Source organism: Furipterus horrens, unplaced genomic scaffold, assembly GCF_987537825.1.
Source record: "Furipterus horrens unplaced genomic scaffold, mFurHor1.1.pri manual_scaffold_11, whole genome shotgun sequence".
NCBI lineage: Eukaryota > Metazoa > Chordata > Mammalia > Chiroptera > Furipteridae > Furipterus > Furipterus horrens.
In genome coordinates, this window is record NW_028327181.1 from 19971333 (window position 1) to 19997523 (window position 26191).

General features: G+C 55.5%; 3 protein-coding genes across 9 annotated transcripts in view; 1 reads left to right on the plus strand and 2 right to left on the minus strand.

Annotated features, from left to right (window-relative positions):
* TXNRD2 (thioredoxin reductase 2) overlaps window positions 1-9774 on the minus strand; it is a 47655-nt gene extending 37881 nt beyond the window's left edge. The window contains exons 1-2 of one of the 2 annotated variants that reach the window (XM_090291829.1): window positions 9640-9774; window positions 6345-6410 (exon numbers count right to left, since the gene is read on the minus strand). In XM_090291829.1, the coding sequence (XP_090147955.1) occupies window positions 6345-6410; window positions 9640-9742 (169 nt within the window). In that variant the 5' untranslated portion in view covers window positions 9743-9774. Of the gene's footprint in view, window positions 1-6344; window positions 6414-9639 lie in introns of both variants that reach the window. The other variant, XM_090291830.1, reaches the window with a different exon arrangement.
* Window positions 8248-17620, plus strand: COMT (catechol-O-methyltransferase). Of its 6 annotated transcripts, none has more exons than XM_090291823.1 (6): window positions 9789-9957; window positions 10560-10704; window positions 11449-11725; window positions 12607-12800; window positions 13153-13284; window positions 16818-17620. In XM_090291823.1, the coding sequence occupies exons 3-6, from the start codon at window positions 11449-11451 to the stop codon at window positions 17016-17018; spliced, it is 804 nt and encodes a 267-aa protein (XP_090147949.1). In that variant the 5' UTR covers window positions 9789-9957; window positions 10560-10704; the 3' UTR covers window positions 17019-17620. The 6 variants fall into 6 exon arrangements, with proteins under 6 accessions (XP_090147952.1, XP_090147949.1, XP_090147950.1 ...); XM_090291824.1 differs by having other exon boundaries at window positions 9789-9935; XM_090291826.1 differs by lacking the exons at window positions 9789-9957; window positions 10560-10704 and adding an exon at window positions 8248-8302.
* A 1268-nt stretch (window positions 17621-18888) lies between these two features.
* Window positions 18889-26191, minus strand: part of ARVCF (ARVCF delta catenin family member) — a 39141-nt gene continuing 31838 nt past the window's right edge. The window contains exons 8-19 of the mRNA XM_090257325.1: window positions 25718-25889; window positions 25116-25133; window positions 24086-24157; window positions 22671-22798; window positions 22184-22334; window positions 21733-21931; window positions 21547-21658; window positions 21353-21443; window positions 20919-20972; window positions 20368-20453; window positions 19642-19758; window positions 18889-19219 (exon numbers count right to left, since the gene is read on the minus strand). Of these exons, the coding sequence (XP_090113451.1) occupies window positions 19654-19758; window positions 20368-20453; window positions 20919-20972; window positions 21353-21443; window positions 21547-21658; window positions 21733-21931; window positions 22184-22334; window positions 22671-22798; window positions 24086-24157; window positions 25116-25133; window positions 25718-25889 (1188 nt within the window). The 3' untranslated portion in view covers window positions 18889-19219; window positions 19642-19653. The remainder of the gene's footprint in view (window positions 19220-19641; window positions 19759-20367; window positions 20454-20918; window positions 20973-21352; window positions 21444-21546; window positions 21659-21732; window positions 21932-22183; window positions 22335-22670; window positions 22799-24085; window positions 24158-25115; window positions 25134-25717; window positions 25890-26191) is intronic.

Here is a 26191-nt window from a genome sequence, read left to right on the forward strand (position 1 = left end):
ACCCTGGATATCTGATCGGTGCATGTGCATGAGGAAACTACCCAAGGCTGGGAAGGAACCATCCAGAAGGATCAGAGGGCATGGTGTTCACACAGGGCAGGAATAGGGTCGGTTCCCAGAAGCCAGCCTGGAGAGAACACGTAATTCCTGGGATGCAGGGTCAACACAAAGGAAAGCCCTCTCTCAGTAGCTGAGAATAACAAGCCCTCCATGTGCACAGCTCCACACCTGCCGAATAATCTTAGCAGAAAACCCAAAAATATCAAACTGTCTTCTACCTGCAGAACATGCTCAAAAGCATTTCTAGGAATACAAAAATATCTAGAGCCCAATAAGGTTAAGTTCAAAGTATTTGGGATTCAAACAAAAATTACCAGGCATACAAAGAAGCAGTAAAATACAAGCCATAAAGAGAAAATAGTCAGTCAGTGGAAAGGGGACAAGGGCTGACACTGATGTTAGAATCAGAGAAAAACAGTACAACAGGTACTATAACTGTATTCCATGTGTTAAAAAAGTTAGGGAGCAACATGGAAGATATAAAAAAGGACCCATGTCAAGTTTGTAGAGATTAAAATACAATACAAGAGCCCTGGCTGGTGTGGCTCAGTGGATTGAGTGCCGGCCTGTGGACGGGAAGGTTGCCAGTGCAATTCCCAGTCAGGGCACATGTCTGGGTCGTGGGCCAGGACCCCAGTTGGGGGTGTGAGAGAGGCAACCGACTGATGCTTCTCTCGCACATCAATGTTTCTCTCCTTCTCTTTCTCCCCCCTTGCCCCCTTGTTTAAAAATAAATAAAATATTTTTAAAAATAAAATACAATATAAGAGGTGAAAAAGATACTGAGTGGGATTAATAATAGACATTGCAGACTCTTTTATTAGTGAATTTGAAAACAGGAATAGAAACTACCCAATGAGCTGCAGGGCAACTTCAAGCAGCCTCATATATGTGTAATTAAAGTCTCCAGAAGTGAAGGAGACAGAGGTGGACAGGAAAATTATCTGAAGGAACAATGGTTAAAAATTCTCACAACTTGATGAAAACTATAAATCCACAGATCTAGGAATCATAAAAACAATTAGGAACTACACCAAGGCACACCATCGCTAAATAGCCCAAAACCAATGAAAAGGACAAAATCCTAAAAAACAACCAGAGAAAAAGACACACTACAGAGCAACAAAGATAAAGATGAAGGAAGACTTATCAGAAACAACACAAGCCAGAAGACAGAGGGACATCTTTAAAGTAAGAAAAGAAAAACAAAATTGTCTACCTCAAATTCTATATCCAGAGAAAACATCTTAAAAAACAAAGGCAAAATAAAGATATCTTCAGACATACAAAAGCTGAAAGAATTCACTACCCCTAGAGCCACATTATAAGATATGTTCATGGACATCAACCTTAGGGCAAAAGAAAAATGATGCCAGATGGTAACTGTTTAAACAAAAATAATAACAATGCATTGTGGAGTTCAGAACATGTAAATAAAAGTAAAATGTATGACAGCATAGAATAAAGGCGGGGAGAAGAGAGATGGAAGCATGCTATTGTGAGGTCCTTGTATGACATGTGAAGTGGGAGAGTGTCACTTGAAGGTAGCCTGTGACAGGTTAAAGATGTCTACACCTCACACCATTTTTGTATATTAACTTAAAATGGACCAAAGGCCTAAGTGTAAGAGCTGAAACTGTGAAACTCTTAGAAGAAAATACGGCATAGATCTTTGTGACCTTGGAGTAGGCAACTGTGTCTTAGACACGATACCAAAAGTATAAGCAACAAAAGAAACCATAAACTGGACTTCATCAAGTCCAAAGTGCAAAGAACACTATCCAGAAAGTGAAAAGACAATCCACAGAATAGGAGAAAGTATTTGCAAATCATATATCTGACAAGGGTATCGTCGTCGGCAGCCGTCCGTCTCGAGAGACAATGGTGTAGCTTCTTAAGAGTCTATCTGCACCACCGAGAATGGCTGTGCAGTCCGACTCGGGAGTGACACGGTATCTGTCTCCTCCCATGTTGAATCGACATCTTGTGATGACGCTGGAGTGTCCTCTCCAGTGAAGCTGAAGCTACAGAGCCTGGGCAGGGTGATATGGAGGGTCTGCTGTTGCCCATGCAGCAGACCCCCCCTCTCTTCGCAGCTGAACGGTCCAAGGGAAAGACGGAGTCAATACAGCTTGGCTTCAGGTGCGCCGCAGGAGTTGCCGGTGTTGACTACAACGTCAAACCGCCTTAGGGACTCCGGCTCCGGATTTTCTGTCGGGGTTTACTCCCCTAGCCTTTCCCCTGAAGAGGTATGCCGCAAGGCAGCGGAGGTTTTTTGGAGTCAGAGTTTTCCTTCTCTGCTGACAAGGGTATAGTATCCAAAATATTGAGGTCTGTCCGAAGAAAGTCCAGCCATGGTTAACATAACAAGAACCACTTACATGACATCGATGTAACCTGGCAGCCAAGGAAAATGGACTGGAATGTGCACGCATGAACAATGACGATTTCATGATACTAGTCAGGAGGGGAGGTAGACGCTCTTGAGTGACTGTGTGCACGGTGTGGCTGTTGCATTCAAAATGGCTGAGTGAGTAGAGCAACGAATCTACATCAGATTTTGCATTAAGCTTGAACATTCCTCCACGGAAACTATTCAGATAATTCAGAAGGCTGCAGCTATGAGCAAATGGTGATCGGCAGCTTCATCACAACAACTTTCCTGCTCATGCATCACATCTCATGTAGAATTTTTTGGCAAAACATCAAATTACCCAGGTGACTCAGCCCTCCTACAGCCCAGATTTGGCACTCTGAGACTTCTGGCTTTTCCCAAAACTAAAGTCACCTTTAAAAGGGAAGAGATTTCAGACCATCAATAAGATTCAGGAAAGTAAGATGGGGCAGCTGATGGTGATTGGGAGAACTGTGTGAGGTCCCAAGGTGCCTATACTGAAGGGGACTGAGGTATCATTGTCCTATGTACAATGTTTCTTGTATCATCTTTAATAAATGTCTCTATTTTTCATGTTACATGGCTGGATACCTTCTGGACAGACCTCATATATTGTTAAAAAAAACCTCTTATAACTCAGTATCTGAAAGACAACCCAATTTTTAAAAGGGCAAAGGTTCTGAATATATTTCTGCATAGATATAGATATGGCTAATAAACACATGAAAAGATGCAAGTTAACTACAATGAGATACCATTTGACACCTACTTAGAATGGGCTATAACAAACAAAAAAAAAAGGCAGATAACAAGTGCTGGTGAGGATGTAGAGAAATTCGAACTCTCATACTTGCTGGTGGGAATATAAATTGACGCAGCCACTTTAGAAAACAGGTTGGCATTTCTCAGAAAATTCAACACTGAGTTACCACACCACCCAGCAATTCCACTCCTAGCATCTACCCAAGAGAAATGAAGACATGTCCACAGGAAAACTGTTACACAAATGTTACTCAGCAGCAACCCAAAAAGCGGAAACAATCCAAATGTCCACCAGTGGACGAGTGGATAAACAAAATGTGGTCTATACATACAATGGAATAATATTCAGCAATAAAAAGGAATGAAGTCCTAGCACACGCTATGTACATGGATGAATGATAAGAACATCATGCTAAGTGACAAAAGACCACATATTTACAAGAAGTGTCCAGAATAGGCAAACCCATAGGGACAGAGAGCAGAATAGTGGCTGCCAGAGATTAAGGGGTGGAGGGAACGGGAAGTGACTACTCAGAGTACAAAGTATGTTTGGGAGGTGATGAGAATGTCCAAAAATTGATGGGGGATGGTTGCACAACTCTATGAAAATCCTAAAAACCAGTAAATTGTTTACTTTAAGTGAGTAAATTAAATGGTGTGTGACATATCTTAATAAGACTGTTACAAAAATATGAAATAGGGATAAATCTAGTAAAAGATGTGAAAGATTTGTACATAGAAAATTACAAAATACTGCTGAAAGAACTGAAAAAATACCTGAATAAGAGATATTCCACATGCCTTAGCTGTTCCACTTTTAAGCATTTATCCAGAAGAATTTAAAACACACATCCACACAAAGGCATACACACATGAATGTTCATAGCAGCACTGTTCCCAGTAGCCAAAAACTGGAAACAACAGTGTCCACCTCCAGGGGAATGGACAAACAAAATGTGATACACACACACACACACACACACACACACACATATGTGTGTGTGTATATATACACATACAACGGAATACCAATCAGCAAGAAAAAGAAATGAACTGTCCATATACACAGCAATGTAGATGAATCTCCAAGTAATTATGCTATGTGAAAGAAGCCAGAAAAGAATACATATAGCATGATTCCATTTATATACAATTTTAGAAAATGCGAACTAATGTACAGTGAGAGAAAGCAGATCACTTGTTGCCCGAGGGTGGAGCAGAGCAGGGCAGGAAGGACTTTTTGAGGCTTGAGGAAATTTTGTGGGTTTTTATGGGCTGAACTGTGTCCCTCCCAAATTGAAGTTCTAACCCCCAGGATCTCAGAATGTGGCCTTATTTGAAGATAGGGTCTTTACAGGGGTGATCGAGTTAAACTGAGGTCACGTGGGTGGGCGCTAATACAATCTGACTGGTGGCTTTATATAAAGAGATCAGGGCATGGACACTCACAGAGGGACGACCATGTGAGGACACAACGGGAAGGTGGCTGTGTACGAGCCAAAGAGAGAGGTTTCAGGATACATGGACCCTGCTGGCACCGTGATCTCAGACTTGCAGCCTCCAGAACTGTAAGAAAATACATTGCTGCTGGTTAGGCCGCTCTGTCTAGGATATTTGTTACGACAGTGCCAGCACACCAATGCGGGGGTGATGCATACATTCACTGTCTTGACTGTGGTACCAGTTTCACAGGTGTGTATGTATGTCAAACCTCATCAGGTTGTCTACTTTAAAAATGCATGATAGGAGGGGTGGTGCTGGGCAGAGGGGAGCAAAGGGGAAAAATTGGAACTATTGTATCAATATAATCAATAAAATATACTCAAAAAATGCATGATTTACAGTATGTCAATTACGTCTCAATAAAACTGTAAAAAAGTGTGATCATCCACAGGGACAAATGTCACTGTTACAAAAGCCAAAGACAGACCAGGGCACTCTGTTGGGTTGAAATATGCCTCTACAGAGACTACACTGGAATGGACACAAAGTCCAGGGCTTTCTCCTGCTCTTGGGGACAGATATTGGCTATCTGTGCAGTTTGTTTCCTGGGGTGGCTCAGTGGTCCAGCAGGATGAGGACCTAAAGTCTCTCTGTGCACCCCAAATGAGCCGTGAGACTACCCAGGTTCCTGCCCCCAGTGCAGGCTGGCTCCCTTCCCCACCCCTCAGAGCAAGAGCCATGGACAGCGAATTTCCTTTACGCCAGCTGATTCTAAAACATGAGAGAGCCATAGTTTCATGGCCAGAGTGCCTGCTCAACTCCCTTTTGTTTGGAGGCCTATTCCTCTCTCATCTCCTCCCCTTCACTCTCCCACATCTGCCTCCTTGTCAGTTAGACTGGGGAGCAGACCGCTGGGCACCCCAACAGCAGAGCACGGGATCCACAGTGAAACACTGGCAGGGTGCTTCCCACCTGGCCTAGCAGCACACTGTAACATGTCTCAGGACGCCTCTGGGTCCAGCCCGTTTACTGCACACATCTTAACTAAGTGTCCCTGGATGCCTGGGCCCATCTGGGTGCCCAGGCCTATTGGGAGAGTGAGACAGTCAGCAGAACAAACCTCAATCTCTGTGGGACAGTTCCAGGGCTAAGAACAAGGGCAGGGGAGCCAGTGATGGGAACTGAATGTGCAGGAGGGGTACAGTTCTAAGTAGGGTCATCTCAGCAACAGACTGAAGGGAGGTGAGTGAGCCCCACAGCTAACCGGGCAGGTAAAGAGCAGGCTAGGCAGGGCAACCACCAGGACAAGGCACAAGGCCAAAGGAACCGAGGGAAGAATTTTTGCTAAACAGCGAAGAGGCAGGGGGCTATAGCGGTGTGAGGGAGGGCGCGGATGGTGGGAGACATATCCCATGGGTCGGGGGATCTCATGTGAGGCCTGGGGCTGGTGCCAAGGAGGGCAGGCTCAGACTTGGGGTTCTAACCCAGCTGCTTGTGTGGCACAGACAACTGGGGTGCAGGGGGAGCAGGGCTCAGTGACAAGAGCGCTAGCATGATCCTGGAAGGGTGATAGGGCCCTGGAGGCCAGCTGCGGAGACAGTGCATTCTGGCCTCTCAGGGCACATCCTCACCCAGCCCTGAAAGCTTGGAGACACCAATGGAACATAGGACAGAGGACACATACCTTCCTTGGCACAGGCCAGGCCGCCAGATCCCCCTCCAATCACCAGGAGATCATAGTCCTGCCGTCCTGCTGGAGTAAGGAGTGAAGGTCAGAAGGAAGAGCAGGACGAGTCTGGGGCACCGACCCCAGAAGGCGACATACAAATTCCAAAGGGCAAGCAGCCCTGTCCGGTTAAAAGTGGCACAGGGTCTATTTCACTGGATGGGAGACCCCACCCTATGACAGATGGGGTGTGATGCATACCCATGGGGCAGAAGGCAGCGATGGGGCTCAGGACATCTGCATGGGTCTCAGGACCACGCCAGGGCAGGGGAGATAGGCGAGGTGCACCTCCCACCACCGCCATTCGGGGAGAAGGAAATTTAACTGGCAGGACTGCTCTGAACTCCAATGTCACCCAACGTTCTGAGCCAGACAGGATGCAAGTGTTTTTCTTGCATCCACCTGTCTTTCTGTTGTGAAGGTTATCTTGTTATAAGTGAGGGAGAACAAAGAGCTGTTCCTGTGTCGGGTGGTATAGCCAGGCCTCTCGGGGTACCTGGTGCATGCTGGGCTCTGGACAGAACCCACTCTGAACAACAATGAGAGCTGTGGGGCCCTGAGTTCCTCCCTGAAATGCCTCTGGGGCTCACTGTGGTGTCACCTCAGAGACACCTTGCATCTTCCATGCCTGTGCCTGGCACAGAGGGCTGCTCATGTCTTTGCTGCCCTGCAGAAGGCATCATCTGGGTCTCTTCTGCAAACTACTGACGTGGAAGGCAGTCAAGAGACAGCCAAAAAGAGGGCATGGAGGGAGGGAGTGGGGGGAGTAGGTGAGGGCAGCTGTGTCCTTAGGCATGGCCAGCCTGTGAGAGCTCTGAGCCAGGGCCCAAGTCGGGGACACCCAGCGCGGGCATAGGCCTGCTCCCTGCGGAGGAAGGAAGAGAGAATAAAAAATTATCAGTACATGCGGGGGGGGGGGGGGGGGAGACACAGACTGCTGCCAGGGTGTCTGGAGTTGACTGCCTGTCCCAGGCAATTTCCATGGCCCTGGGTCTGCCATCCAAGGCCAGTGGGCACACCTCACACCAGCATCAGAGCCTGGGCCTGTCAGTGAGAAGAGTGCAGCCATTTTTGCAGCCACCTCAACCATCCTGGCTGTGGGGAAAATGCCCAGGGCCATGCCCATCAGGGACCTCGGCTTAGTTGATGCCCCACAGGCCTCTCTGGGGCCTGTGCTCTGTCAGGGACACAGGAGCTGGAGCCTAGAGAAGGCCTTGGGGTGCAGTTGAAGAAGCCTGGGGAGCAGCCGCCCAGAGCTGTGTCCAGGCAGTCGGTCCATGGCCTGCCGGCAGCCTGTCCCATGGGGACACTCAGCTGTGTCCACCAGGAAGCAAGGCTCCGCCAGGTTCCCTCCAGGAGGAGGCATTTGAAGGCACCTGAGATATTTGTACAGGGACTTATGGATCTAAGGGAGCCCCAACTCAATTTAAGCAGCCAGTCCAAAGTGGACCCAGTTCCAAATTCAACTCAAGGACGCTAAAGAGACCTTCAACCGCTGTCAGTTACCCTGATGGCTTCAATACGAGCCCAGAGAACCAAGGACCAACTGCTGTTGGAGCAAAGCCACTGCCAGATGAGGAGCACAAGCCTGCTGGGCAGGGTCGAATCTCTCCGGCTGCCCGTGGGGCCAACAGGGGGAGGCCTTGCCAAGGAGAACACCCCTACCTTCCATTGCAGGTGCCCGTCCTTCCTGCTGCCACAGTAGGGTCCCCACTGAGTCTCCCTGCCCCTAAGCCTGGCTCTGTGCCCCTCACCCCACCCAGCCAGCGATCAAGTGGCAGGCAGGGGCAGCAGCTGGCCCTGTGGATTGTGGGCTTATCTTTAGCAGTGTGCTCTCCTCACTCACTGTGCACACCCAGGAACCCTCTGGGTCTGATATCACTTGGAAGAGGCCAGCTGTGGAGCCTTCTGTAAGGGTAGGAGATCTGCCTTTAAAGCCATGGGAAGGGTTAGGTAGGAAGGACCATAAGGAACCCCAGGGTGGGCGCTACTCTGCAGGGTTACCTGGAGGCACCTATGCACTCCATGCCCTGCAGTGCCTCACCCTCCCCACCTCCGCCAGGCATAGCAGGCAGGGCTGGTCCAGAAAGGTCTGTCTGGCCTTTGAGTTCTGAGTCCATTGTCCTTTAGTTTTATGCTCTTCTCTGAACGTGGTGCCTGGCACAGGAGCCCAGCAAGTGTGGCAAGGCTGAGTGAACAGCATGCTGTTCTGGGAGGGCAAGTGGCTCACAGGTGTGCCGGCCACCTTGGGGACACCCTGGCAGCAAGTATTAGGGAACAGGTGAAACCAGCAGCGCTGTCATGCTGGTTTCTGTTCAGGGGAGGCATCAGCTTCCCCCCAAGCCCGGGACAGGGGCAGGCACCATTCTGCTCTTAGAGAACCTGCAGGGCTGAAGGAGAGGAGGAGACTCAAAATAGGGCCAGGTGTCCTTGTTGGAGTTGGTCCTATCTGCTCATCACCCCAGCACTGGGGGCAGAATTCTTGGGGCACCACCTCCTGCACAACTGGAAACTAGGCCATGGCATAACGCTCAGCCTGAAGGGCCCTGGCTGGTGACCACAGGGTCAGCTCCTGCTTACAGATCTTTTCATTGACTCCCCTGCGTCCACTGAGGCCACAACAGCACACAGCTTTGCCCATTTACACACGCAGTCCGTCCTGTACTCCAGCCCACCACGGGCCAAGGGCCAGACCACTCTTCTTCCCACACGGCTTGGCACAGCTGCTCTGGGAGGGAGCCCTCACCCCGTCCTTGCTCAGGCCCTTCGACACTCACTCAAACCCTCCTGAGTGGCCAGCCCCGCTGATGGCACTCCAGCACTCCTTGTGAATACTGTCCTGGTTTGGTCAGTGTCCCTTAGCGGCTGCAGGAGGTTGAGCCACAGATCCTTTCCTCCCCCCCGCGGCACCTACAGAGTGGTGGCAGGCAGTGGGTGTTCGGAGCGCATTGGTTCTCCAGGTGTCCTCGCTGACTTCCTGCACGTGTGTGTCTTCAGCGCTTGCTGTGTGAGGCCACTAGGGCCTTGGGACGGGGGTGGCCAGGTGTGGCAATGGGGTGTGCAGAGGATGGTCCCAGGGAACCTCAGGCTGGGTGAGCAAGCACTGAAAACTACCCAGCAGGACCTCTGGCAGGGTCCCCCAGCCGTTTGTTTTTCCATCTGGGAAGGGCTTTGGGGGTGGCTGGGAGCTGGAGGAATCCTGTCCTCGGGACACTGCTGCGCGTGGGGTCACCCCGGCCGGACCCCGCCCTACCTGCTGTGTCCCGCGCGGCGCTCCGCACCCCGCCCGCCCAAGCCTGCGTCCGCCACCGGAAGCGCCCGGGGACTCGCCAAAGCGGGGCCGCTCGCACCGCCATCGCCGCCAGCGGGGCCTCGGCGGCGCTTGGGCTGCCCGCCGCGCTGCCTGCGCCGCCCGCCCGCGTGTCCGCCGAGGCTAGGCGAGCGCGCGCGCGGGCTGCAGGGCTGCGCGGCTGCACGGCTGCACGGCTGCGGGGTTCAACCCGGGAAGAAATCTGACCTACTGCTGGGCCGGGGGCATTCCGACCTCGGGTAGGAGTCTCTGGATCTGGAGGTAGGGGTTCGGTTTGAGGGGTGAGGAATTCGGACCCAGAAGAAGGGATCCGATCTTGGGTGGGGGTCTCAGCACGGGAGCTGGCAGACTTGATTGAAGGAGTGGGATCTCGGTGCCTGTGTGGCAAGATCCGACTTGCGGATAGGGGTCCGGACAGAAGAGGGGCATCCCACTTCCAGTGGGGATCCAGACTCCTAGGGTGGGGTCCTGTCTGTGGGGGGAGGACTTTGACCTTGTGACGGGATTGCAGAGTGAGGTTCCTCACTAGAGTGAGTCACACTGGGTCTTAGAGAGGGATCAGAACCTTGGGAATGAGAGAACTGTGGGGGCCCAGGCCCAAGGGGCTCAGTGATATCCCCAACAGGTTACTTCTGGGAGGCTTGGGGGTGCCCCCAGGCCTTTCCTTTCAGGGGAAAGGCTGCCCTACCAGGGAGGCAATGACAGTAGCCCAAGACCCCTGAGGACTGGATCCAGGTGGTGTGGCCTCATTACACCACCAGTACCCCCACCCCAACTGTCCACTCCCACCCCACCCTTGCCCACAATGTAGAAAAAGGGGAAGTTCCCCCAGGACTCGCCTGCTAGCTTTGTGTTTTTTCCAGCCAGGGACTTTTGTGTCCTTTGCCTGAGACTGAGCTTCCCTGAGTGCCTGCTGCCTTCCAAGTCCTGGAGGGGTTCTGTGGAGCACTGCACATCCTGTGGGAGAGCAGTGTCACCGAGAAACACAGCCAGACGCTGGCTAAAGCCGTGAGGACAGATTTTATTCAGTAACTGATGAGAGTAGGGAGAAGAGTTGATTTGCTCAGAGACAACTGGGTGTTTTAAAAAGGAGAATGAGGTGGTAGTGGGGAGGCCAGCGGGTGGGGGCCTGAGAGAGTCAGAGAAGTGAAAAATTGCAAAAAGCAGAATGTCGGGTGGGGAGGGCGGTCCATGTGGCACCCACCTGGGTTCACTAACTGGCATGTCTGGAAGTTAGGTACCTCCCTTCCCACAGAGGCTGGGAGACGAGACGTGTCCTCACTTGTTGACTGGAATAAGCAGGCACCATGCCCTCTCCCTGTGTGATCCCCTCACCTGCCTCATACATCCTGCCCCGTGGGGGTCCTTTCCAGCAGGGGCCCAGGACCTTCTGCAGAAAGTGCCCAGAGAGGGGGGCTATGACCAGCAGGCCCCCAGGCAGGACTGTCAGACACACACTTGCTCCGTCTGCCTGAGGATTCGGTCCTAGCAGGAATCTCTTTGTAGGGGTTGGGCCTATGCTCCCCTGGCACTGGGGCACTTAGTTGACTTTTTGAACCTTGGGCCCCCATCAGCACAAGGGGTACCAATGGTTGCACCACCAAACTAAGGAGAAAGTAGGTGAGCCAGGAGGGCAGGTCTGTACTAACCCAAGGGGCCTGGCCAACCACAAAACACTGAAGCTGGCTGCCCTCCCTCTATTGCCCTTCCCTCCTCTGCCCTCCTCCCCAACCCAACCCCTGCCTATCCCAGATGCTGGAAGCCCTACCCTTGCTGTTGGCAGCCTTATTGTGCCTGGCACTGCTGGCACTGCTGCTCTTCCTGCGACGCCGTGGCTGGCTTTTTATCTACTGGAACGAGTTGGTCTTGCAGCCCATCCACAACCTGTTCATGGGTGACAGCAAGGAGCAGCGCATCCTGCGCTATGTGCTGCAGCATGCAGTGGCCGGGGACCCAGAGAGCGTGCTGGAGAGCATTGACACCTACTGCTTAAAGAAGGAGTGGGCCATGAACGTGGGTGACAAGAAAGGTGGGTGGCCTGGCCAGCAGGCAATGAATACAGGAATGGGGACCCCAGGCCAGGCAGCATAGCCCATGCCAGAGGGGCCAGTCATCACCCTTTTTCTGGTTGTTGGGATAGGGGCTCATCTGGAGCCCTGGGGGCCCAAGCCACCTGCCCAGCCAGGAGCAAAGGTTGTACAGAGACTTCATGGGGAGGGACATTTGATAAACCACCCAGAAGGCCACCACTCAGAGTCCCCCCAACCCTTGCCACAGACCAACAGCCAGTATTAGTTAGAGGGGACAGCAGGGGCTCCTTGCAGGCCCCATACTCACATGCCATCTCTCAGAGTGGGGGGCCAGTGCAAGGTGGGCAGTGGGTTCCTGGGTGTCCCTGCCAGGCCTGAGGGTGCAAAGAGCTCCTTGGTTTCTGCCCAGCCCAGGCACTTGACCCTTCCCTGGGCTGCCTCCTAACCTTTGGACTCCAGCCTGGGCACAGGCATGTGCTGTGCTGCCACCCGAAAGTCCAGCCCTGAGGACAGATGTTACAGCCACTGTCCAGCCCCCTCAGAGCCCTTCGAAGTGTCCAGCTCAGGGGAGCCAGCAGGCCCTGAGTGTGGCCCATGGGCGGGAAGGGATGGGGGCTTCCGCAGAGGGCAGCTCTGGATTAGGACCAGTAGGAGTCAGCCGGGGACCATGGAAAGAGAGGACCCAGTGTGTGGAAAGGCACAGAGGCATAAGGGACCATGTGAGCTTGCCGGAGGGAGGGTATATAGTGGGACCATGGCCTTGGGGGAGGCTGGGGGCCAGGCACTGGGAGGGGCTGTTGCTCAGCCAGAAGGAACAGAACCAGGACTGGGAGTGGGTCTCCTCCTGCCTACACTTAACATATCTTCCTGGCCCCCAAAGGTCAGATAGTGGACGCAGTGGTGCGGGAGCAGCAGCCCTCCACGTTGCTGGAGCTGGGGGCCTATTGCGGCTACTCGGCCGTGCGGATGTCCCGCCTGCTGCCGCCCAGCGCCCGCCTGCTCACCATCGAGCTCAATCCTGACTACGCCGCCATCACCCAGCAGATGCTGGACTTCGCGGGCCTGCAGGACAGGGTGCGACACGTCCCCCAGTGACAGATGTGGACACTGACAGGGGCTGGGTGTGGGTAGGTGGGAGGGGGATGGCCTGGGGCCCACCCCATATGGTTCAAGGCCATATTTATCCTGCTGTAGCCAGGCCTACGGAGCCTCCTGCACCAGGTTTCATGGGACCCCCAGCAGTTTGTGAGGGCATTCTTTCTGCTCAGTTCCACAGAGCAGGAAACCCTCCAGAGGGAAGGGGCAGAATAGAAACTTGTCTCACCAGAACCCTAGAAAAGCTGTTGGTGGGCATTTGCCTTGGTGCCCAGGCTGGGTGGCCTCTTTGACCACCTTAAGCACCGGTACTGATGGAACACTGTTCCAGGTAACTGTTATTGTCGGGGCATCCCAGGACGTCATACCCCAGCTGAAGAAGAAATATGATGTGGACACGCTGGACATGGTCTTCCTCGACCACTGGAAGGACCGGTACCTGCCAGACACACTCCTCCTGGAGGTGAGCTGTGTGGCCTGGCCGGGATGGGCGGGCTGCTGGCACAGGGGCTGCCTGGTCAGTGGGCCTCAGACTCTGAGAGCTGGGTGCTCCAGCTAAGCCCTGCCAAGAGTGGCCCTGAGGGCCACAGGTGGCACAGGGATCCCAGAGGACTGCTGGAGGCCCTGGGGCAGGATGGAGACTGGAGGAAAGGGCAGCCTGGGCCAGGGCAGTAGGGCGGGGTAAGCTCATGGACCAGATGGTCTGATCCAAAAGGGCACAGAGCAGAGGAGGCAGAAGGGAAGCAGCCTGATGGCCGTGCGGGCTCTCCCAACTGGACAGCTGGTGCTGGTTAGGGAAACCAGCGCCTCCTGCCCTTCTTCCTCCTGAGGCTCCTTGTGCAGCCCCCCATACCCCCACCTCCAGACTCTCCCAGCCCTTGGTGCCAGCTGCTGAGCCAGTACCAAGTGGTGACCAACGGGGCTGCCTTGTCTCAGGAGGATGGAGTGTGGGGCCATGTAATGAGCTGACACATGGAGCTTAATATCTATAACCACTGCCTTGTCCCTCCCGGTGGTCAAGGGGACTCTTAGCAGCTCCTTGGCCTTCATGGAGGGCTTGGGACGCTCTGTCCCACCCCAGCTTCCCTGTCTGAGGGCCAACCTGGGGCTGTCCCACGCTATGTGTTCTACGCTCACCCACCTCCACTCCCCCACGGGCCAGATACTCTGCCCAGAGCAGAGAGAATGTGAGCACCAGAGGCATGGCCACCGGAGCCATGGCTGAAGGCTAGGCAGCACCTCGAACCCAGTGGTTCTGGTGGGTGTGAAAGGGCACAGAACGTTGAAGGAGCGGACTGATTTGGGGCTGTGGGTGGGTGGGGGGCTCAAATGCCACATGGGTCGGGGTGTGAGAGCTCTAAGCATGTCAGGGTAAGGTTACACCCGTCTTCAGGCAGGATCCCTGCTGGACGTGTGGAGACTGGGGAGGAATGACTTGGTGCAGATATCCAGAACCTCGGCGAGGTAGTGAGCACTGGTGGTGGAAGGAGGGGACCAGGTCCTAGAATCTGGGCTGGTTACCTGTGTTGGCCGAGACAGGCGGTCAGTGGGGAGATGACAAGGAGACCCATGGGTCAGGTGTGGGGCAGCTGTTCAGAGCATGCCTGGGCCAGGGGAGGTCTACTAGGTAGAGGGGCATGAACCTGGAAATCGGGGATTAAGGGCAGAAACCAGGTGGCCAACTCAGCTTGGCCTGCATCACAGAGAGCAAGGAGGATTTCAGCAGCATTGGTGTGTGCGATAATTACAGAAAAACAGCAAATATTGCCACTTAGTAACCAGGAAACTAATAGTTTTCTCAGTGCTCCTTGTTCAGGGCTGGTCATTGCCCCAGAAGAAGAGAAGTCACACATGGGAATGGCTATACTTTTTAGGCAAGTGTTCTGCAGCCTCACACCTGTGGTTCTGCAGGCCTCTGGCTCGTGCTGGGTCAGGGCCTGCTGCCCCCCCCCTCTGTTGGGAGTAAGGGGCTGGCAGGGGCAGGTGACAGTTCAAAGTCGGATGGCCACTTTGAGGAGGCCTCAGTCCCTTGTCCGATGGGCATCTCCACAGGGCCACCTGAGGTGTCCTCACCACATGGAGGCTGGCTTCCCCCAAAGCCAGAGGTGAGAGAGAGCTAGAGACAGACAGAAGGAGCCACGAGGGGCTGGGTGCTGGGTATGACCTAGTCTCTGAAGCCACACCCTTTGTTAGAAGCCAATCACTAAGCCCAGAACACATCCACCTCTTGAAGGTCAGTGAACTGTGGACACAATTTAAAATCGCCTCATACTTGGCACCCAGGTCCTCCAAACGCTGTTCCCTCCCTTCGGCGGTTAGCACAGCAGGCTCACTCAGATGCTGTGAGCTCTGACCACAAGTCTCCAGGGGACCTGTTCCCACAGACTTGGTGTCTGCGGAAAGGCAGTGCAAGTACCGCCTTCCTCCCCCGACCGGCTTCCGCAGGGATGGCTGGCCCTAGCACCCTCCAAAGCTGGCTGAAGTTTTCTTCCTTTCGTTCCTTCTTTCCTGGTTAACTGGATGGTTTTTAGGGCCTGGCGTCTTTCAACTCACTGATAGTCCCATCTGTGGCCAGGGCACCTCTGAGTCCTTCAGCATGACCCCCGAGGCTGGAGCCCTCGCTCCCAGCTCACCTTGTGCCCTCCCTGCCCCACCCCTGAGCTGCCCTCCAGGGACCTGGCCCAGGGCAGCTCTCTGTTTGGCCTTTTTAGGCAACATTGCTAGAAAGTTTTTTTTTTTAAGAGAAAATGCTCCATGATTCATGATACTTTCTGTTCAAATTCTGCCTCTATGGGTTGTCCCAGCCTTGCTGACCTCACAGTTGTGCATTTTCCAAAGCTCTGCCCCAAGGACCCTTGGCTTTCCCCACAGCCCACAGCCTAGAAGTAACCACAGCCGCCACCAGGAAGGCTGAGACCCCAGTAAGACTCTGTCCTAGGGCATGGCCCTGGAGGGGTGCAGAGTTACGGCCCCACAATTTTCAGTCACTTGGAGATGCCCCATGTATGTGGTCCTGCGGTAATGTCAGGTCCACCTGGAGTCACTTGTTTGACTTTGTTTTTCATGTTTGGGATTGCCTCCCTCCTTTTAAACTGTTGTGATTATGTAAAAAATAATAAATCTGTGCTTCCAAAATCAAATCCAGGAGACAAGGCCACTTGGGGTGACCCCTGCCCTAGTCTCTCTACCCCCACCACCCATGGTAAACATTTCCTCTCAGGGCTCCTCATTCTGCTGTTTCACGTAATCTAAGCCGCTCCTCCCGTAGCTCAGAGGGACTGTGAATGCTGGCGGACCAAGGCTGTGTCTGGTGGCTCTTCTGCAAAGCCCAGGCCTGGGAGTGGCAGCTGGCTGCCCAGGGCCCAGTCACTGACAGAATGGCACATGTCAATTGCCAGGGCTTGGGGATGTCAAAACCAAATCCCTGAGGGGCAGGGTGGGAAGATCTGGCCCCCCCTCTGCACCCCCGACCCCGCCAGCACTGCCGGTCAGGCCAGATTGTACTTCTAGTGACCACCCTCAGAAGCCATGCACAGGGGCACCAGGCATTTCTCCCACCTGGGGAAGCCACGTTTTCTTGGCACCAGGTGATGGAGGACCTGCTGGTCTTAGCACTGTGACATGAATCTTGGCCCCATCATTACCTCTACTCACTCATCTAGCTAGCGTTTAGGGAGCCAAGGATGCCACACACTGTTCTAGGGGCCAAGGATGCAGGAGTGAAGAGAGGAGGAAACGGTCCTTCCTCAGCTTATGTTCTAGAGGTGGCACCTGCACTCAGCACAGCGCTTTCCTGCCGTGGTCACTACCAGGGAGGGGATGGAGGGCTGCACAGAGACCCTTGTGACCCCAGGAGCTAGGAGCGGGGTGGGGCTAACCCCATCATCAGGCCACCATAGGGAGCCTCCACCTGGCCAGGTACACCTGCCCTGTCGGTTTGCAGCAGGCTCGCTGGGCACCCCGACCCTTACCCTCCAATTGTCTTGTCCCCTGCAGGAGTGCTGCCTGCTACGAAAGGGGACAGTGTTGCTGGCTGACAATGTCATCTTCCCAGGAGCCCCGGAATTTCTGGCCCATGTGCGTGGGAGTAGCCGCTTTGAGTGCACATACTTCCCCTCCTACCTGGAGTACTCACAGACGCCAGATGGCCTGGAGAAGGCGGTCTACGTGGGTCTGGGCAGCCCAGCACGGCCTTGACTTCCTACCTGCTCTGGGCTGCTCACCAAATCTGGTTATTAACGGTGTGATGGCTGTGCTGCGGCCAAGCCCACTTCTATAGTCCTGGGGTCTGTCCTCAAGGCAGTACACTTGAGGCCTGCGAGGCCGAGGCCAGCCCACACTGGCCCCTCTGCACGCGACTCCAGGTTGTCACACTGATCCACCCCAAGGGCAACCTGCTTACCGCGTAAAATCGCTGCAACAACTCTGAACAGTACCAAAGCAGGGCGACTGGTGCCCGTGACAGTGTCACTCAGCCCCACCAGCATTCCAGCAGGGTTTCTTACATGGACAGGCCCTTGGACACAGGAAGTGGAGGGAAGTTGGGAACATCTGGAAACCTGGGCTCTGCACTTCAGTCTGTCCTTGAGCTTTGCAGTCACCAGGTGGCAGCAGTGCCTCAGTGGTAACGCTGTGAACTACACATCACACCTTTTGATTCCCAAGTTCTTTCTTCTTTTTAAGAAGGAAATACAACTTCACTAAAATTGATTGACTGTTACTAACCTTATGTACCAATATCATGACTAAAAGATACTAAATCAGTAATTAAAGATCTAAATAAACATTTGGCTATAAAAGGTCAGCTTTGTGTTTCTTTTCAACCACTGTGCTGTGCCTTCTTTCCCCTGGTACCCTCCACTGTGACACTGCACACACAGCACTGCTCTTGACTAGATGCTAATGTTGCCTGTGTGCCCAGGGGGCTCCCAGCCCCAACACTGCTGCTCCAGTGGCTGGGTGGACAGCTGCTGGCTGGGCCACGCCCTCACCTGGGAAACCAGAACAGGGCAGCTGGCCACCCTTCACACCAATCTTCTGACCAAGCAGGTGTTGAGCAATGGGGGGCTCAGCCCTACAGCAGTGCCAGGCATGGTTTCTCCAGCACCTGGCCCCCCAGGACTCTTATGTGGCAGAGTGGAAGCACCTTCCCAGTCCCGCTCAGCCCCGTTTATGGAAGAGACAGTCGGGCGCTGATCAGGCTGCACAGCTGGTGAGTAATGAGGTAGAGTTGGTGTGCTTCCACTAAATCCATTAACTGCCCGCAACCCCAACCCCCAGATTGCCTGAACCTCTGGTCACCTCAGAGGCTCCCCAGGGATTGCCCTGTCCTGGATGAGCCTGCCTCTGCCCAGAAACCTCTAGCCAGGACACCACTCTGGCTCAGGGCCTAGGTAACCACCCAGGAGCAAGTCCACTGCCCTTTGAATGTAGAGAGGATCAAAGCGAGTCTGGGAGGATGTGTATAGGGAACACCCATGGGGCCTGAGAGCCGAGCTCCTGCTGGACACCTGGGGCCACCGCTCCCCACACCCCACCTGGCAAACAGGGAGGAGTAATCAGCTTGTGGCAAGAGGTCTGAGCCATGAAAGAAGTTTCTTTTTTTAATTTTTAAATTTTCTTACAAAAATGTACATGTTTACCAATACAGTCTTATTTTGGTTTTGTTTTTAATGCTTTTTGTCAGTGTTTTTCTTCTGTTTTGGAGTCACAAACAGCAGGCACTGAATAGCAGTTCCCCACTGCTGCTGAGGGTCAGTCCCCTGGGCTCCGGCAGACAGGATGCAGAAGCCGCACCAGGGCCAGTGTCACTTAGGAAGCCCCCCACTGCACTGAGGTTCCACACATCCTTGGGCAGGGTGGGGGCAAGAACAGCTGGACCCCCATTTTGCTGTCTTTAACCCTCTCTTTGTGGTCAGTGCCCTGGTGGTTGCTCTGCCACACAGCGTGGGAGCTGGGACCCAGGGGATCCCATCTACCTTCCAGAGTCAAACTCCTTCTGAGCCCCCCTCCCTGCCCAGCTGCCTGTCCCCGGGGCCAGCTGCCCAGCTCTCCTGTACAGGGGCCACGCTCTCCTATTCCTCTGACCCCAAAGCAAAGCCAGGCCCCATTCCCTGCCGCCTCCCTGGGCCCTGGCCTGCAGCTCCATCACCTTCTCTCATTCGCACACAGCACCATGTCAGTAAACAGCTAACTCTGCCTAGGGAGTTAGGAGGGAGGGAGTGAGGGGGTGGGAAGGTAGGCAGGTCCAGAACATCCAGCCTTGGATCTGGTGCAGAGGCGCTGCTGGCCCCTGCCACAGGGGGCTCCAAAGTCCACACAGGGCCTGTGCAGGCCGGCCCTGGAGTTCCCTTCTTCCCATGATCAGATTCCTAAGAATGAAAGGCTGGGCCCAGGCCCTGAGGAGAGAGGGAAAGGCTGAGCAGGGTGGCTCAAGGGCCAGGGGCTGCCCTCACAGACCAGGCGCATGGAGGTGTATACAAAGGCAGATGCTGTGGGCAGTGTGGGCAGACCCTGAGGAACTCAGCACCAGGGCCAATCTCAACTTGCTGATCTTCAGAGGCCATGTGCTTGGGTATTTGAACATGGGGGCGGCGGGGGTGGGCATCCCTGCTCTGGTCCCATCTCCTCAGGGTCCTGACTTGGCCTGTCCTTCCCTGAGATGAGCATTCAGGCAGCTGGGCTCAAGGCAATAGAGCGGGGAAGGGTCCCACCAGGGAGCACGCAGGGAGAACAGAGCATGCGGCCAGCAGAGATTAACAAAATCCCCTGCCCAGAGAATGGGAAACAGTTGGACAAACAACCAGAGGAGAGAACGTACCAGGCATGCAAGCTAGACCCAGGAGTCAACGGGCTGAGGCTTAGCGTCCCCAACAGCATCCATCAGCCTGACCGCGGGCCTGCTGGGCCCCGGAGGAGCCTTCCTGCTGGGGTCAGGCTGCAGCAGATGGGCAGTGGGCAGGCGGGTGTTAAGAGGCAGAACAGAGTAGGTTAGTCAGAGCTGACTGTGGGGGCTAGGCTGGTCAGTGGGGCAGGGCCATGCTGGTGTGCAGGAGGGGAGGGCTAGGGGGAGGGGAGCCAAGTTAATGTGGCTCACACAAATGCAGAAGGGCGAGTAGATGCACCGAGGTTTGTGCCCAAAGCCAGGGGATTGGCACAGAGCAGGTGGCAGATGCTGCCCTGGGGGGGGGGGGGGGGGGTGAAACCATGAAGGGCCCTTGCTCATGCACACACAGGCAGAGCAGGGTGCAGACACATGTGCTCAGACTTCCAGGACTCTGCCCACTGTGTCCGGCAATGACCTCTGTCACGTGCCCTCTCCCGCCCAATGAGGGTAAGCTTCAAACCAGCTGCACCCACAGACTGCCTCTGATGTGAGGTTCCCGAGGAGAAGGGGCCACTCTCTGGGCTCAGTCTCCCTGCCCAGCTGCCCTACAGGTGAACTCCCTCCAGGTGGCCCCTAGGGCCCAGGCCATCCTACCTGAGCCCCTCTGCAAGGCAACCACTACACATGCACCTCCCTGGGCACCTACCCGCAGCCACTCACTTTTAAAGGTTCCTTCTCAGAGCTCTCCCCTGCAGGGGCACTGCCTCGAGCCCGCCACTCCCTCCGGTCCACCGTTGAGTATCCATCTGTGGGGGCACGGGAGGAACTGTGAGGGCAGAGTTCCCGCTCAGCCCAGACAGGGGCCTCTGGGACAGGGTGCACCTGGAGATTGGAGAGGGCACTTACCTGTCCTGCCCCAGCACCACCCTGGAGGCCTAGGACAGGTCTTCTCATAGCCCCTGCCCCCAGCTCTCACCAGCCCCTGCCTCAAGTGGCTCAGGCCTTCCAGGGGCTCACTTGCTCCCCCCTGGCAGCTCAGGACCCTCCAGCTTCCCCTCAGCTGACAGACTAGAGACCTAGCTGGGCATTGACCTCTCCCTGGCTGCCTCACCCCTTTACTCCCTGAGCACCCCTAAACCAAATCTCTCTTTCCCACCCAGCACCTCCTGGGAAGGCCTTCCCAGCACCACAGACTCATAGCAACACCACTTGGCCCATCGCAGCACCCCTCCTTCCCACCAGGAAACAGGCAGGGCTGCACCTGTACTCACCTGGGCCGAGGGCCTCCATGGGGATCACATCCCGGCTGCCTGGCTTCTCACCATCTGCAAGACACAAGCAAGCTGCTGGCTGGTTGCAAGCAGCAGTGAGGGGACCAGGGCAGGTAAACCCACGGCACAGCTGGCCGCAGCGCCCCTGTATACCCTTCACCACTAAATCTTTGCACTTTCCTCCTGAGCCACCTACCCACTGGCAGACTCCCCCACCCCTGGCACACACACAGCTTGGCACCAGTGTGGACACCATGGGTGGAGAGGAGTAGAAGGCTACCAACAGGGAAAGGGGACACCCTTTTTTCTGTAAGAAGGCCAGCCTCCCTCCTCCACTCTCACCAGCCTTGTTGCCATCAATGCGCTGGGTGGAAGGGCTACTCTTGAATCTCAGGGATGGGTTCTGACGCCCCCCAACCCCACCCGGTACTCACCGAGGCTCTTGTCCACCAGCGGCAGTGTGCTGTCATCAAAGCCTCCAGAACTCAGTGCTCCCTTGGGCCCCTTGGCATTAGCAGCAGCCGACTAGAGGGGAGAGAGCACAAAACAGACAGGGGTGGGGGTCAGGGGCACTCCTGCAGGGGACCCAGCCTGGCAAAGTGAGAAAGGAAAGGCGGCGCCGGCACACCTGGAAGCGCGCCTTGGTCCAGCCATCCCTCTGCAGGGCACCGCGCAGCTCCTTGTAGCTCCACACAGTCTGCAGCACGTGGGACGCAGCCTTCGCCTCGCGCACTGATTGGCTGTGGCCAGGCCCAGGGCGGGGTCAGTGTCCAGTCCCACCCACGGACCCCCCCTCCCCCTCCTCCCCACCCACCTAGAGGCACCAAGGGCCACCAGCGCTGGCACGCCACGGGCCTGCAGCAGCGAGCGTGCGTTGTCCAGGCTGTCCGACACGATCTCGTGGATGGTGTTGAGCACGGCCACCACTGTGTCCTCCTCCAAGTGGGCCCCTGGTCGCACTGGAGCCTGCGCATTGCGCACATTCCGCACCAGCTCGGCCATGGCGTAGCTCCCTGAGGGGCAGGGTCGGGTGTTAGGACACGCCTCTGCCCACCCCTGTGGGGAGAAGGGGGATTCAGGAGAGGGGAGCCCGCACCGGGGGCTAGGCTCGGACAGGGTGAGGAAGACTGGAGCTCCAGAAGCTGGGACAGAGTGATGGGGGCGAGGCCAGGCCCCTGAACCACCGGTCCCTCAGCCCCTAAGGCAGGACCCCAAGAGCCACCCACCCGGTTCGCATCCAGACTCAACCCCACCTGCATCCTCACCAATGAGGTCCTTGTTGCGCCGGTCCAGCGAAAGGTTGCGCAAGGCGATGGCGACAGCGCGCACCACCTTGTCAGTCTCGGACTGCAGCAGCTCCACCAGCACGGGCAGACCGCGCTCCTTGCGCACCGTGGCGCGAATGTACGTGGCCCACTGCGGCAGCAGAGGAGGCGGAGCATGCTCAGCACGCAGAGTCGCGCCACCACACAGAAAGGGCACTCTCCCACCTGGGCCCTGACCACTCCCTTCAGCTGGACCGTCCTCCTGACAAAACCCTACACCAGCAGCTCAAGTCCACCTCCACCAGACCCCCCACACCCCATCGCCCAGGGCACACTGCTTGCAGCCCCAGTGCCCTGAACCTTCCTGACCTGGGAAGGATCAGTGTCTCCTCCCTCTCCCCCAGTCTGGGCAAAGGCAGGGGCAGGCAGCGACAGGGATGCTTGGGATCCCCTCTCTGTCCCCTCCCTGCCAGACTTGGCCTCTCACCATCCAGTTGCCAGCACTGAGGTTCTGTAGGGCACCAGCCGCAGCCTCCAGGGTGTTGAAGTTTCGGCTCTCCGTGAGGAGGGAGAGGTAGAGACGTACCACCTCGGGCTGGTACAGCAACTCAAAGCCTGGGCACAGAGCACCAGCTACCTACGGTCACCCAGACTTCCCCACATCACCCCACTCTCCCTCCCTCCTACTCCCAGGGCAAAGGTGAGCTGCAACCCACGGATGGAACCAGTCAGGAATGTTTAACAATGTTATGGTCACCCAAGAGAAAAAAACAGTCCCATTTCACAGAAGAACAAACAGAGTCTCAAGGAAGAGGCAGTGGGTTGGGAGATCCTGTTCCTCCCCTGACCCTGCTGCAGAAGAAATGGAATTAGACCTGCCTGGCAATCAGAGCATCCAGGAGGCTGACCAATGGGGAGAAGGTGGCAACCAGGGTCTCTCCCCTAGTAACAGGACTCCAAGTCCCTAGCAACAAGGCCCACCCTCCCAGTAGCTAACAGAGGCTGTGCAACTGGAAAGTGGGGCCTAGCAAAAAGACCCACCTTCCCTAGCAACAGGACTAGCTCCCATAGATAACCGAGGCTGTTACCAGGGCCATGCCCTTAGCAACAGAGCCCATCCTCAGAGGTCCAAGCCTGGCAGCAGAGCTCCCCTAAGGTGTTCCAGAGATGAGGGGCTGAGCAGCTTTCTAAGGCAGCTTTCTGCCTGTTCCTGGACATTACCTCCTGGTCCCCTCCGTTCACATGCCATCACATGTCCTCATGTCCCATGCTCTCTCCTCTCCAGCCTGGCTAGGCTTCTAATTCCCCAAACACATTGCCCCTCAGGTGTTGACCCAGGCTGATTCCTCAGCCTGTGATGCTCCCCGACACATTCTGTGGCTGGTCCATTCCCTTCTGCTTGGGAGCATCTGGGCTCCAGGGTGGGCTGTGGCCTGGGATCTCTCTCTCATCCAGGCTGGATTGCCATCGCACAGAACAATGCCCTCACATAGAAGGATTCCACCAGACACACAAACTCCTCTGCCCCTGCATGAATGAGGGTGATCTGGCCTAGCCTCCATACTGGATCTGATTGCACCCTCCTAGTACCCAAACCCCTTGACTAACATTAGAGGGCCTGCTGGCCAGCCCTGCCCTTCTCTGAGGGCCTCACTCCAAAGCTGTGTGACCCAGCAAGTGCCTGGCCTCTCTATCCCCTGACCTGGCTTGAAGTGACCTGTGGCACTGACCCTGATTCTAAGCCCTCTGCAGATGTCTGGGGACTAGATGGTCCTCTGGGGAAGCCCACACCTATAGGCCTGTTTCCCCATCGGGTCCCTAAAGCCCTTTAGGCCTGCTTAGTGGCACAAAGCTTCACTACTTGAACAGCCCTGATCCTGGACTCCACCTCCACCCACTCACCTTTGGCAGCCTCGATTCTCTTGGGTAGGTCCAGCGTGTCAAAGTTCCGGTCCATCTCACCATCCTTCTTCCCTGGAACAGAAGAGCAGTGGGAGGTGAGGCAGACCGTGGGTGGGCAGGTGTGTGTCAGGAGGGCTGGGCACAGCACTTTCCTGCCCAGAGAACAGAAAGCACTCCCATGCCTAGAACTAGGCACCCAGAGGCCAGAGGAGTCGAGTGGGGTGTCCTTAGTTCAGGTAGGCAGGTGGACCCCAGAGAGGACAGTGGTAGCAGTGGGGCCTGGGGCTGTCCCAGCCTTGCCCTGAGCAGCCAGGACTCATCTCCCATCAGGTGTTGGGAGCTGCACTGCAGACCTGCCCAATGGCCTCCTTGTGGCTGCCTGGTGGGTAGTTACACGCAGGGAAGCTGAGGGCTGGTAGGGACAGGACATGCTTGGCTATACGAGGGCTGGGGCCAATGGGTCCCAGCCATGGGGAAACTTGAGCTTGTCTAGGATCTACACTGTCCTAGGCTCTGTTGACCAGGAGAGACCCTGCTCACAGGCCAAGCCCCTGCAGCAGCACCACCTAACACCTGTCAGCCTCGACCTGTATACCTCTGCGGGTGCATCACCACCTCTGATGAAGGAGTTTCTCCTCCTTTGGAAGGCAGCGGAGTTTATCTGGAGCCCCCACCCTGCCTGGCCTCCTGGGGCCTTTATATAGTCCCTGTGTGAGCCACACACGCCCAATTCCACAGGAGGGACAAACCCAGGCCCTGCCCACATTGGCTCTGCTCCAGTTCCAGCTGTAGGCCCAGCCCATCCTGGGAAGCAAAGTCTGAGGTTACAGAGGAACAGAATTTTGGCTTCCAAACCAATCCAGGGCTGACATTCCTGCTGTTGTCATGGAGATGGTTGCCCAGAGAAGGCACTGGGGATCGGGCAGGGCCTTGAGACTAGAAGGCCCTGCCTGAGCATAAGGGGTGGGGGTGCCTCCCTGGTGCCCACTGCACCCGCCAGGCGTGGACGGCAGGACAAGCAGGGACTCACCTTGATGGAACCAGTCCTCTGGGCGGCCGGAGGAAGCACAGGAGAAAGGAGACGAGCCTGAGCGGGCAGCACACCCCGTGCCCTCCCAGGGGGTCTCAGCTTCCATTGCACGCCCTGGTTTGAGCAGGTAGTGTGTGGAATCTCACCCCTTACTTTTGGGGGTTGAGTGCCCACAGGTAGTACAGGGATCAGAAGAGGCCCACACAGGTGGGACAGGTGAAGGTAGTAGACTCCACCTGGCAGCTGCTGGGCAATGTTGGAACCTGCACCCTGAAGGTGGGGGTGGTACTCAGGTGGGGTAGGGTGCTGCCCTCAGAGCTTCTTAGGGTCAGGTGCTCTACCAACACCAGGAGGTGGCATCAACTCAGCACTTTCCAAACCTGGGCCCATAGAACCCCCCTGGAGCTAAGGGACTAGGTCTAGGCACCAGTCAGAACCACCGCATGGGTTCTCTCCTGCCCTCCCCTGGAGTCCCCACAGGTCAGAAGGGTCAAGGATGGGCCTGTCAGATGGTGTACCTTCCCTGGCTCCCTGCTTCCCCACTTGCCCATTGCGGGGCAGGGAGGAATGGTTCTGAAGGGGTACCCATCCCACCCACACACCTTTGGCCTTCTTGCCACCGAAGCAGCCAGTGTCATCTCGCCTCCGGTGTTGGGAGCCTGCAGTACTGCCCAGGGGCCCAGGCTCAGCCTCCTGGTACCTGTCAGCCCCAGGCACCTCCTTGTGCACGTGGTAGGATAGGTTCCGCATGATGCATACGCAGTTCTCCACAGACTGTGGGGAGAAGAGAGCTGGTGGGGTAAGGCCCAGGGAATGCTAAGCCTCTAAGTCAGTGGTTCTCAACCTTCCTAACGCCGTGACCCTTTAGTACAGTTCCTCATGTTGTGGTGACCCCCAACCATAACTAAAGCATAGTGATTAATCACAAAAACAATATGTAATTATATATGTGTTTTCCGATGGTCTTAGGCGACCCTGTGAAAGGGTTGTTCAACCCCAAAAAGGGTCACGACCCACAGGTTGAGAACTGCTGCTCTAAGTGAAGAGCAGCCACAGCCAGTGTGTGCTGAGTGGAC